Raw genomic sequence first — 13,565 nt, forward strand, 5'->3', positions numbered from 1 at the left:
ACAGTTGAAGCGTGGTTGTCATCCTATGGTGGATCTGTATATACGCTGGGTAATGAAGAATCTTGGGTGATACCAAATGACATAGGAAGTATGATGATAGCTCCTCCTTTAGTGAAGCAGAAGGCTGGTCGTCCAAAGAAGAAACGACGTTTATCAAAGGGTGAGAAGAATAGAAAACAACATAGATGTAGTAGATGTGGTGTCCTGGGCCACAATCGAGTGACGTGCACCACTGTTTGTCCCCCGCCGTCTAGACATGCTTAGTTTGTACTTTTATTGTTTTACTTTGTACTTTTATTGTTTTACTTAGTTTGTACTTAGTTTGCGGAATTTGAATTTTTAGATTGGTTCAGTAATACGACTTTTTGTGTTAAAGTTTGTTGTTTCGGACACACCTAATTCATATTCACACATAATTCACACCTAATTCACACATAGTTCACACATTATTCACACATATTTCACACGCGGTTCACACATAGTTCACACCTAGTTCACACATAGTTCACACATAGTTCAATCCTGGTTCACACATATTTCAATCCTGATTCACACTTAATTCACACCCAATTCACACATAACTTAATAAGATAAAAGTGACAAAGATTTATCCATTCCACTATTAAGATGAAATAAACGAAGTCATTCAATACCATTTAATGAGATGAAGTTGACATAGTTTCTTCATACATTCAAAAGTAAGATACATATAATTAAATAAAAGACAACTATGGTTGTAAGTTATGGTAAAACAAATCTACACAAGTCTTTTTTCTAAAGAAATCCATGTTGTCGTCATTCACTTCGGATAGCGGTTTTTTGGCTAGCAAGTACTCTAGATGTTTGATGACATATACCCCACAATCGCCACTGCAAAGGAAATAAAGTTTTTTAATTATTGGAAGACCATATTGATTATTGGAAGACCAAAGTCTTTTAATATAAATATGGTTAACAGAGTTATACCTAGTTTTGGTCTGTGGCACTTTTTCTGTGCCAAGTCTTGTGAACTCAAAACGCACTTTCTGTGCTTGTAGTTGGACATCTTTCCTATGGCTTAACAGCCCACTGGATTGAATTAGAAATGGTAGCATTTTTCCCCATCTGCTCATTTTATTCTCAAACTCCTTGTTGGAGACCACAGTGATATCAGAGTCATAAGCTTTTATAAGACAGCTTGTCAATGATATCTCTAACAACACCCAATGTGTCCCAGAAAAATTAATTGGGGTAAACACTTCATCAATGTCTTTCCAACTCCTTTTGAAATTGTTATCATCACCTACCAAGTAATCAAGCACTTCTTGTGGCCAAATGTAGCTTGATTTGATTTTCTTCTTGTTGAATTGTTCCCAATGTGGTTCGAAGAACTGTTGGAACATAGAATCCACGATGGTGAATCTTTCGGAGTAAGTCTTCTTGTAAGTGTACACTCGTTCTTTCATCAACCCTAAAGCTGCATCAATGTGCTGCATGCCAAATATTATAAGTATATATGCATTCAAATTATATATATTTTAAAAAAAAAATTATTTCAGTAGTCTTACCAGTCCGTCCAGCCATGTACGTGGTGTAAGTAGCTGAATAAACCATTTCGCAGTGCACGAACCAGCCAAGAGAGAAATAGGCTTATCATTCTTTTTTAAACCAATTACCCATTTCTTAAAACGTCTCATTTGCTTTTCGTCATATGGCTGTAGGGGATTAATTTCACAAGGATCAGTTACAATTGTCTTTGCTTTCTTTTTCTTCTTAGTTGGATCAGTAAACTCGGAACCAAAAATTCTTTTCGTTGGAACCCTCCTTCTCTTGAATTCCACCCCAGCCATATCTCCAGGAGATACCACCTTACAGCTAGGGCTATCTTCTCCAACAACGTGCTCCATAATAAATGTATGGTGTGGTGAAGCAAGATGCTCATCTGATAATGAATCCTCAGAATCACTACCTTTACGTTGCGAGAGCACTAATTCAATTAGATAATCCAACTTCTCCTCCATTCTTTGTTGGTTACTTTTCAAAGTGTCAATATCAGCTAACAACTTTTCATGGTGGGTGTTAATTGGAGTTGGTATCTCTTTCTTGTCTTGCTCGTGACGATGCCCATCTGCTACATCGGGCTTTGTGGGAGATTCCTCACGTTCTTCCCTTTCAAACTCCAATTCCACATCATCGTCTACAAAGCTAATAACACGTCCCATGAGTAGTTCATCTGGTCCTTGAATAATAGAGTCATGAAATTCTTTCTCTTCGGGTCTTGGATTGAGCGTGGCCTTCACAAGATTCTGCAACAAAATAATAAATTAATAAAGTATAAACATTACTTATAAATCACAAACTCAAATAAAATCTTAACGACTTACACTTTTTTTCTTAAATACACCTTCAATATCTTTCTCTTTCAGCATTTTATGCGCTGACCAGCTAAGCATTCTTGGAAAGGCCAGGGGTTGTTGATCAGCAAAAGCAGAGAACTTTGTGAAAATTTCATAGGCCCAATATTGCAGAGCAATGGCATAACCATAAATTGTGTACTGAGGTGCTGGTCTTTTTCTCTTTTGCTCAACATTCTTCAAGTATTTATTCCTTAGCCTTTCCATAACTTTTGCCAAGCCGAATAATGTCTTCTCGTACGATAATCTCCTCCAAGGATAGTTGAAGAAGTCATCTTCATTTTCCACCATGGAAAGGACATCAATAAAGCATTTCATCTTTGGTTCACTAGGTAATAAAAGAGAGTCTACCAAAAAACATAGACCTAATTTCCATACGTCTTCTTTCACATCGCACCTTTTGAATCCATCTTCCAACTCTTCAGAAGACAAACATTCTTTATTGTTCAAGTATGTCTGGAGAAGTCTTTTACTCTTGGTCATTTCTTTATACTTTGCCTGATCCGGAGAAATTCCACAATTCAATCCAGTGATCAAACCAAATTCACTAATTCCAAACCTTGTATTCTGACCACAAATATTAAAATTCACGCAGTATTCGTTCTTTCCTCTACCAACAACTCTCCTAAGCAGTAACTGGTGAATAATAACTCCAGAATATTGTAGAGGCGGAGCTAAGAAGAATTGCTTGAATGGTGACTGTTTCGCTCGTTCCAACAAGTCAAATGTCGTGAACTTTGCTATTATTGTACTCATAATGCTCCCTCCCCTATACGCAGCCTTTGCTGGATAATGCCTTTCAGTAGGAAGCATGAGGAGTGACATCTGAAAAGGTAAATTAAATAAGCGCTTAATACATAACTCATATATATTCACACTTTCTTCACATACGGTTCACACATTATTTACACATGGTTCACGCATAGCTCACCCAAATTCACACCAACCTCACATAGTTCACACACAGTTCACACACAGTTACTATTGAGGTACATTTTATGTACACTAGTTTAGAAACTCTACAGCAACCAAATCACACCAAACCAAAATACCAAACACTGCAGCAATGACAAGTAAAGAAAACACAGGGGAGTTTAGAGCATAAAGGTCTCCTAAGTTCATTTTGCTAGTCTTGCCATCTCAATTCACTATTCTCAAAGAGTTACAGAGCTTCTCTTCTCTCTTTTTCTCTATTCTCTACCTTTTTCACCAGCCATCTACCGTACAAGTTTTCCATAACTCAGCCAATCATTTGTACCAACTGCAAATTCTAGTTGTCACCTTAATTTTAAACCACCTTGGCTGCAATTGCAGAACCAAATGCAACTCTGGCCAGCATTGCCATAAGCTATGTCTTACTCTTGACCACTTAGTACATATGGTAACTAATGTGAGAGACATCCTTAAATAACAGTTATTATAACTAAAACAAGCCTAATCATAGTGCATACCCCACAACAACCAGAATATATTTTCCTCAAAAGTTCCCAAAATACAGTCCCATTCCTCATTCTAGTCAACCTTTTCTTGGTTATATTAAAGAAATATATGTATATATATTCATGATTTCAGCCGAGGCCATACCATAATACACATCACTTAGAAATTATTTCAACACTTCAAAATAAGACAGTACAATTTGATATTGACAGTATGTACAAGTTTCTCATCATACTCTTGCCTCACTACAAGGAAATAAGTCTAATAATGGCTTATTATAATCAAGAAAAGGTTCAAGAATCACTTTTAATAGGGTTAGTTAGTATAGTTTCCTTTTATAATTCACACATTATTCACCATAAGTTCAGAACATGGTTCACACACCATTCACACCAAATTCACACATGGTTCACACATCATTCTCACATTGTTCACGATAATTTCGGAACATGGTTCGCACATCGTTCACACACTATTCACACCAAATTCACACACTATTCACACTAAAATCACACATGGTTCACACCAACTTCACTTCATACATGGTTCACACCACAATCACACATGGTTCACACCAATTTCACACATTGTTCACACTTAAATTACATATGGTTCACAACAACTTCACTTCACACATCGTTCACACTAAATTCACACCACAATCACACATGGTTCACACCAATTTCACATATTGTTCACTGAAATTACATATGGTTCACACTCGTTCCTTCACACCAAATTCACACTAAATTCACTCCTTATTTCCCAATTAAAACATGCCTCAAGTAGTTAGAAATTCCGAAATTTAACCAAAGTAAAAATTCAAAATAAACAAAGGAGTCATAATAACAACAAGGGATCCCAACAACAATACCTTGGGCTAGGGTATCGGGCTTGCAAGGGGAGTGTGGGGTCTTAGGTGTTGTAAACCTTGGGCTCCGGCGACGTGGGCTCCGGCGACGTGGGCTCGACGATATGGCTGAAATGTGGGTGGGTTCGGCGTCGGGACCAAGCGGAGGGGATGGGTTCGTGGGTTCGGGACCAAGAGTGTAAAAGGGGTTGGTGGCTGTGGAGATGATGATGCAAGTGGGAGGAGGGACGAGGTGGGTGCTGGCCGGAGTACCACCGCAGCTTCGACGGGAAAAAATCTGGGTTTGGGAGGGAGGGTTTTCAATGGACGGGAAGGGGGAAGAGTAAGAAACTGAAAGAGTTATTTGGGTTGTTTAACAAAAGGGGTAATTTTGTCTTAAAGAGTTAAAAATGTGAAAAACTTTAACTAAGGGTTAGAGTTATAAATATGGGGCTGAATAGGGTTAGTTCATGGAGTTACCCTTTACACATTGTTCACACATGCATGCTTCATACTTGGTTCACACACGTTTCACACTTGGTTCACACATGCTTGCTTCACACATTTATTTATTATTTCTTTTGGCTACTTTTACCTAATAACCTTTGGGTTCCTAACCTTTTGTCATATGTTATACAGGTCAAACACATATGAATATTGTGGTGTTATATGATGGATCGTGGGAACAAGTTTTGAATGAAGGTTGGTCATTTAGTGCGAAATAAAGCAAGGGTATGAATGTGCCAAAGACTATCACTTACAATAGTATTGTATACTTTAATTGGAGCTGACAAGTCTCATATTGATCTTGACTTAAATGTAATCTATCATTTTGGAAGTAAAGGTATCCCTCCATCTTTGATTAGTAATGATGATGATGTTGCTTTTTTCTTGATGGGATAGGAACATCTATCAATCATCGGACACCCCTATGTGTGTCTACTATAGAGAAGAGAAGTAATGATCCTTTGGTTACTAAAAAGCGTGAGTTGTATACTATTCCTTCGGTTGAAACCAAAGCGAATGATGATTTTTGCATTGATGGAAATGAAGATAGTTCGTAAAGTAAGACAGGTTGGTGAAGATAATCTATGGAGTACTCCACTTTTGTTGAATCAAGGGGAAAGAGGCTCTACTTCAGCCTCAACGACTCAATTACTGACATCTACTTCGAGTATCAATTCGTGGGAAATAAAAGAGGGTCAAATATTTGAGAACAAACAAGAGTTGAAGATGAAACTCTATCTTTATACATTAAAGAAAAACTTTGAGTTTAAAGTAAAGAAGTCTGCGAAACAAATATGGTGTACAATATGTGTTGATGATAAATGAAAATGGAGGTTGAGGGCTACAAAATTGGTCAATATGTTTGAGATTCGTAAACTTTTTGGTAAACACACATGCTCATTGGATGTTCAACATAAAGATCATCGTCAGGCATCCCCATGGCTTATTGGATATGTCATAAGGAGAAAATTTGAGGGTGATGATGTTAATTACAAGCCAAGGTCAATTGTAAAAGATATGAGTTTATCATATGGAGTTCATATGAGCTATGCTAAAGCTTGGAGGTGTCGAGAGCATGCATTGGCTTACATAAGAGGTACACCAGAATCATCATTTCAGAAACTTCCCTTATTTCTATACATGATGGAGCAAAAAAATCCTGGAACTGTTACTCATTTGCAGATGGACAATGAAGGTAGGTTTAAATATTGCTTCATGGCCTTAGGTGTTTCTATAACAAGGTTTAAAACATCTATTCGCCTAGTTATATGTGTAGATGGAACCTTCTTGACTACTCAGTGTGGAGGTACTTTGTTATGTGGATGGGACAAGATGCTAACAAGCAAATATATCTAGTTGCATTTTCAGTAGTTGACTCAGAGAATAATGACTCATGGTTGTATTTCCTACTGAGCTTGAAGGAAGCGATTGGTGAAGTAAAGAATCTAGTGTTCGTCTCTAATAGACATACTAGTATAGCAAGTTCCTTGACTAAAATTTTTCTTGAGGCACACCACTGTAACGCCCTACTTCCTTAGAGCCGTTACTAAGTGAGTTTTAAGACAAAACAGTGTGCAATGAGCTCGTTAACCGAGGTTTTTAAACAAAAGTGTGACTAAATAAAAGTTAAGGCTGTAATCTTAGAAAAATGCGTCGTTTCAATAAAACTTCTAGTATTAAACATTTGGGATCCCAAAATAAGGTTTGAAAACTATTTACATCTTGAAATGAGTTTACAGTTGATTGATCATAAAAATCATAGATTATTACAACCATTTTTGAATAAACCCCCAACCAAAGCAGTCGGGCAGGCCAAACATGTACGCGTCGCTTCACGCTCTCCATACTCATGGTTGGTTGACTCAGTCTTTGCCCTACCTGCAACACGGAGCACCCGTGAGCCGAAGCCCAGCAAGAAAACTCATGCAGAACATAACATATGCAAATATATATAGTTAATCATATCAGATAGCCCACAGATAAACAAGTCAACCATTAGACTAAGCAAACACGGCCATGCCGCCCCAGAGCCTTACCGAAGCCTGGGGTATCGGTTCTCACCGCGAGGATAACTCATGTATCCCTTGGGTCCCACCCTGAATATAAGCATCCCATGTGCTGTGTGTTACTTTCGGCCCCACTGCCGTACCCGGCCTACGCCGCTCTCGGCCCTTGCCGTTCATTCCATTATAATCACACATATAACATAACACAACAACATGCAATCAAATATTAATTCATTTAAGTCTGCACCCTAACATGTGATGCAATATAGGGCCGCGCCCCGCAATTATACTATGGGCCCATGCCCTATCCTACGGGTGTTATAGTTTTCTTACCTTAATTCCAAATGCTTTAAATAGAAAAATGACGGCCCCCGAGCACGATCCACTTCCCGAGCTCTAGCTTAACACCTAGTCACAACCAAGATAATGGATACCAATAAGATTAATCTCAAATGAGTTTCTAAACCAAGTTCTAGTCCTCGGAACATTGAACTTCACCAAAAATATAAAAAGATTCAATCCCGAGCACCCGTGGTTAAATTCCCAAGCCTAAATTCTCAAAATCCCAAAATTCCTTAAGCGCCGCGGCATGGCCCAACCATGCCGCGGCATTGCCCCCAAATAGGGCCACAAAATGCCCAGAAACAGGTAAGGGCCGCGGCCCTACAAGGACCATGCCGCGGCCCGCCCTCCATCCTCAGCGCATCAAAGCCTTCAAGGGCCGCGGCCCTCCAAGAACCATGCCGCGGCCCGACCCTTCGAACCCAGAAAAACCCACCATTTTCAAGCTTAAAACCTCACCTTAAGCCATCCCAAAGCTCCCAATTCAAAACCAATTAATAATCACAACAATAGGATGGTTTAAACAACACAATTCCACCAAAAATCCAACCTAACACTCACCAAGGTCCCAATTCCAAATTTCTAAAATTTCAAACCTAAAACTCAAAACCAACCATAGAAATTCTCAATTTCAACCATTAAACTTTAATTTAAACCTTACCTCAGTTGTAGAATCATTTCCCAAAGGATCCCATGACCTATCTTCAAAGTTTCAAGCCTCAAACTCCACCTTGAATATCAAAACCCATAAACATTCACAACCCAACAAAATCTCAGAATTTAACTTGAGAAAAAGAATTACTTGCTTACCTTTACCCTGATTTGTTCTTGATTAACTCTTGAACTAAACCTCCAAATCCCACCATCAATATTCAGAAATTCAAGCTTGATTTCTCCTAAGATATCTATGGATTTCATGAAAGAAAGAGGAGAGAAAGAAGAAGAGGAGAGGGTGGAGGCTGGGTCGGTTTCTCTAAGTCTCCAAATGGTTTATTTGTTTTGCTTTTATAACTTAAGCTGGTTACCTCAAGGTTCGGGGTACCAAAATGTCCCCGAGGAAAAAATGGTAAAATCCCCCAGTATTCCCGCCTAGACATCCTAACCTCAAATATATCTCCAATTATTTATTTTCATAACCCAATACCAAAAATACTCCTTGACTTGCCCAAAGTCAATCATAATGCCCCGTTGTGACTTTTCCCCGCTATCCAGCTCTAGGATCGCCTTGTGCCGAAAGTTACAAATCACGGATATACCCACATACCACTGTGGTCTCAACAATCATCACATATTAATACAGTTATGCCCAACATGGCCAAAATTACAATTATGCCCTTCTAACACAATCCGGGCCTACATGCATACTAATATACATAGTCATGCATCTCAAATATCAAATAGTCACATAACACGCTTTAAATCATAACCATGCATTTAACTCATAAAATCACACGTAAATCCCAACATGCCCTCCTGGCACACTAATCAAGGCCCTTAAGCCTTATTAGCGATTTTGGGTCGTTACAACCACGGTGCTTGTATACATCATGTTAGCATGAATATCCGTGAGAAGTTCAAAACTGACCATTTCCATGAAGAATTCTTCCTTGCAGTGAAAGCTTATAGAAAGCGAGAGTTTTTATGCCATTTTGAGAAGATTAAATTCAAAGATCTTGCAATTGCTCAATACTTAGAGAATCAAGTGGGTTTTGAAAAGTGGGCTCGTTCTTTCTTTCCTAGTCATCGATATAATTTAATGACTACAGGTATTGCCGAAATCTGGAACAATGTCATTGCTGAGCCATGTGGGTGGCCAATTACTAGTCTCATGGAATTTATGAGGCACATTTTACAAAAATGGTTTTTCGAGCGGCGAACTGTAGCATCAGCGGCTACAGGTCCTCTTGCCACAGAAGTGGAAGCTGATTTGCGAAAGTTAGCAGACAAGTCCACTACCTTGTCCCCTTTTCCATCTAGTCAGTATGAAATAAAAGTATTGGACGGTGATCTTGATGGAGATGTTGACCTGAGGAGGAAAAAATGTAGTTGTAGAAGATTTGGTTTGACAGGTCTTCCTTGTGAACATGCTCTAACTGGTGCTCGAGATCGTGGCATTAGTCCATATACTTTATGCTCCATATTCTACACAGTTGAAGCGTGGTTGTCATCCTATGGTGGATCTGTATATACGCTGGGTAATGAAGAATCTTGGGTGATACCAAATGGCATAGAAAGTATGATGATAGCTCCTCCTTTAGTGAAGTAGAAGGCTGGTCATCCAAAGAAGAAACAATGTCTATCAAAGGGTGAGAAGAATAGCAAACAACGTAGATGTGGTGTCCTGGGCCACAATCGAGTGACGTGCACCACAGTTTGTCCCCCCCCCCCCCCCCCCCCAATCTAGATATGCAGTTTGTACTTTGATTGTTTTACTTTGTACTCTTCAATTGCAGAATTTGAAGTTTTAGATTGGTTCAATAATACGACTTTTTGTGTTAAAGTTTGTTGTTTCTAACACACCTGATTCACACATGCACATAAATCACACATAATTTACACATAGTTTACACATGATTCACACATATTTCACACGTGGTTCACACATTATTCACACGTAATTGACACCTGATTCACACATAGTTCACACTTAATTCACACCTAATTCACATATAGCTTAAAGTGACAAAGATTTATTCCACTATTAAGATGAAATTGACAAAGTCATTCAATACCATTTAATGAGATGAAGTTGACATAGTCTTCTTCATACATTCAAAAATAAGATACATATATTTAAATAAAGACAACTATGGTTGTAACTTATGGTAAAACAAATCTAAACAAGTATTTTTTCTAAAGAAACCCATGTTGCTGTCATTTACTTCGGATAATGGTTTTTTGGCTAGCAAGTACTCCAAATGTTTGATGACATATACCCCAAAATCGCCACTGCAAAGGAAATAAAGTTTTTTAATTGTTGGAAGACCATAGTGATTATTTACAGTATAAATATGGTTAGCAGAGTTATACCTAGTTTTGGTCTGTGCCATTTTTTCTATGCCAAGTCTTGTGAACCTCAAAATGCACTTTCTCTGCTTGTAGTTGGACATCTTTCCTATGGCTTAATAGAATTTTTCCACATCTGCTCATTTTATTCTCAAACTCCTTATTGGAGACCACAATGATATTAGAGTCATAAGATTTTATAAGATAGCTTGTCAATGATATCTCTAACAACACCCAATGTGTCCAAAAAAATTAATCGGGGCCAACACATTGTCAATGTCTATCCAACTCCTTTTGAAATTGTTATCATCACCTACCAAGTAATCAAGCACTTCCTTTGGCCAAATGTAGTTTGATTTGATTTTCCTCTTGTTGAATTGTTCCCAATGTGCTTAGAAGAACTGTTGGAACATAGAATCCACAATGGTGAATCTTTTGGAGTAGGTCTTCTTGTAAGTGTACACTCGTTCTTTCATCAACCCTAAAGCTACATCAATGTGCTGCATGCCAAATATTATAAGTATATATACATCACATTCAAATTATATATATATTTTAAAAAAAATTATTTCAATAGTCTTACCAGTCCGTTAAGCCATGTACGTGTTGTTAGAATCACCACATTTACGTTGCGAGAGCACCAATTCAATTAGATAATCCAACTTCTCCTCCATTCTTTGTTGGTTACTTTTCAAAGTGTCAACATCAGCTAACAACTTTTCATGGTGAATGCTAATTTGAGTTGGTATCTCTTTCTGGTCTTGCTCGTGACGATGACCATTTGCTACATCGGGCTTTGTGGGAGGTTCCTCACATTCTTCCCTTTCAAACTCCAATTCTACATCATTGTCTACAAAGCTAATAACATGACCCATGAGTAGTTCATCTAGTCCTTGAATAATAGAGTCATGAAATTCTTTCTCTTCGGGTCTTGGATTGAGTGTAGCCTTCACAAGATCCTGCAAAAAAATAAATAATAAATTAATAAGGTACAGACATTACTTATAAACCATAAACTCAAATAAAATCTCAACGCCTTACACTTTTTTTATTAAATACAACTTCAATATATTTCTCTTTAAGAATTTTATGCGCTGACCAGCTAAGCATTCTTGGAAAGGCAAGGGGTTGTTGATCAGCAAATGCAGCGAACTTTGTGAAAATTTCATTGGCCCAAAATTGCAGAGCAATAACATAACCATTAATTGTGTACTGAGGTGCTGACCTTTTTCTCTTTTGCTCAACATTCTTCAAGTATTTATTCCTTAGCATTTCCATATCTTTTGTCAAGCTGAATAATGTCTTCTCGTACGATAATCTCCCCCAAGGATAGTTGAAGAAGTCATCTTCATTTTCCACCATGGAAAGGACATCAATAAAGCATTTCTTCTTTGGTTCACTAGGTAATAAAAGAGAGTCTACCAAAAAACATAGACCTAATTTCCATACGTCTTCTTTCACATCACACCTTTTGAATCCATCTTCCAACTCTTCAGAAGAAAAACATTCTTTATTGTTCAAGTATGTTTGGAGAAGTCTTTTACTCTTGGTCATTTCTTTATGCTTTGCCTGATCTGGAGAAATTCCACATTTCAATCCAGTGATCAAACCAAATTCACTAATTCCAAACCTTGTATTTTGACCACAAATATTAAAATTCAAGAAGTATTCGTTCTTTCCTCTACCAACAACTCTCCTAAGCAGTAATTGGTGAATAATAACTCCAGAATATTGTAGAGGCAGAGCTAAGAAGAATTGCTTCAATGGTGACTGTTTCGCTCGTTCCAACAAGTCAAATGCTATGAAATTTGTTATTATTGTACTCATAATGCTCCTTCCCCTCTACGCATCCTTTGCTGGATAATGCCTTTCAGTAGGAAACATGAGGAGTGACATCTAAAAAGGTAAATTAAATAAGCGCTTAATAAATAACTCTGATATATTCACACTTTCTTCACACATGGTTCACAATAAAATCATACATGGTTCACACCAAATCTACACCTTAATTGTTCACACCAAATTCACATGTTGTTTAGACATAGTTCACCCCAAATTCACACATCTTGTTCACACTAAATTCACACATGATTCACGTATGGTTCACACATTATTCACACATGGTTCACACTTTGTTCACACATAGTTCGCCCAAATTCACACAAACCTCACACATAATTCACACCAAATTCACACATAGTTCACCCCAAATTCACACATATTGTTCACACTAAATTCACACATGATTCACGTATGCTTCACACATTATTCACACTTTGTATGGTTCACACATTATTCACGCATGGTTCACACATAGTTCACCCAAATTCACACCATCCTCACACATAATTCACACCAAATTCAGACATAGTTCACACTAAATTCACCTCTTGTTCACACAAAATTCTATCAAAGTTAGTATTTAATAAGTATATACCCATAATAATCCATAAACCATCCCACTGTTGGTCTTGCTTGAGCTAAGATATTTCTCACTCAAAAACCCAAAAACTACAAAAATATTATTTACATTCTGCAGAAATGAAATCATATTTCAAATGAGTTTTTCTATATCATTAAAAGATACTAGTTTTTCAATTAAATTCACATATAAACATTAAAAGATCATAAATTGCTGCGAAGTACACACTCCATGAGGATTCATTTCAAATCAATGGAGATAAATATGGTGCCTATTCTTTAGCTACTTTGAGCATGTTTGGCATTTGATAATACTCATTCATATATTTGATAACAAACTAGTGCATTTGAGTTATAAGTTCCTTCCATAATTGATTTTCACTTATATATCGTATATAATATGCTAATAAATTTATTCCAATAAACTAATAATATTAGAAAAAGAGATATATATCACACTAGAAATTGAGGCCATGAATTTTTATAATAGGGTTAGTTAGTGTAGTTTCCCTTTATAATTCACACATCATTCACCATAAATTAAGAACATGGTTCACACACCATTCACACCAAATTCACACATGGTTCACACATCATTCT

The 13,565-nt window shown here is 37.4% G+C and overlaps 1 protein-coding gene across 1 annotated transcript; it reads right to left on the reverse strand.

Annotated features, from left to right (window-relative positions):
• Window positions 1-633: 633 nt before the first annotated feature.
• Window positions 634-3,738, reverse strand: LOC133806051 (uncharacterized). The gene is made up of 5 exons (XM_062244187.1): window positions 3,691-3,738; window positions 2,364-3,218; window positions 1,548-2,285; window positions 967-1,469; window positions 634-870 (listed from the first exon to the last, which is right to left on the reverse strand). Exons 1-5 carry the CDS (start codon window positions 3,736-3,738, stop codon window positions 729-731), a joined length of 2,286 nt encoding a protein of 761 aa, XP_062100171.1. The 3' UTR covers window positions 634-728.
• Window positions 3,739-13,565: the final 9,827 nt, after the last annotated feature.

This window comes from Humulus lupulus, chromosome X, assembly GCF_963169125.1.
Source record: "Humulus lupulus chromosome X, drHumLupu1.1, whole genome shotgun sequence".
Lineage (NCBI taxonomy): Eukaryota > Viridiplantae > Streptophyta > Magnoliopsida > Rosales > Cannabaceae > Humulus > Humulus lupulus.

Excerpts from the sequence above, each read along its gene's own strand:
- LOC133806051 (XM_062244187.1), bottom strand. The coding sequence starts at position 3,738 with ATGGCAATGCTGGCCAGAGTTGCATTTGGTTCTGCAATTGCAGCCAAG. Across the intron at positions 3,219-3,690 it reads GTTCTGCAATTGCAGCCAAG|ATGTCACTCCTCATGCTTCC; the intron begins GTGGTTTAAAAT and ends TTACCTTTTCAG. Across the intron at positions 871-966 it reads GTGCCACAGACCAAAACTAG|TGGCGATTGTGGGGTATATG; the intron begins GTATAACTCTGT and ends TTTCCTTTGCAG.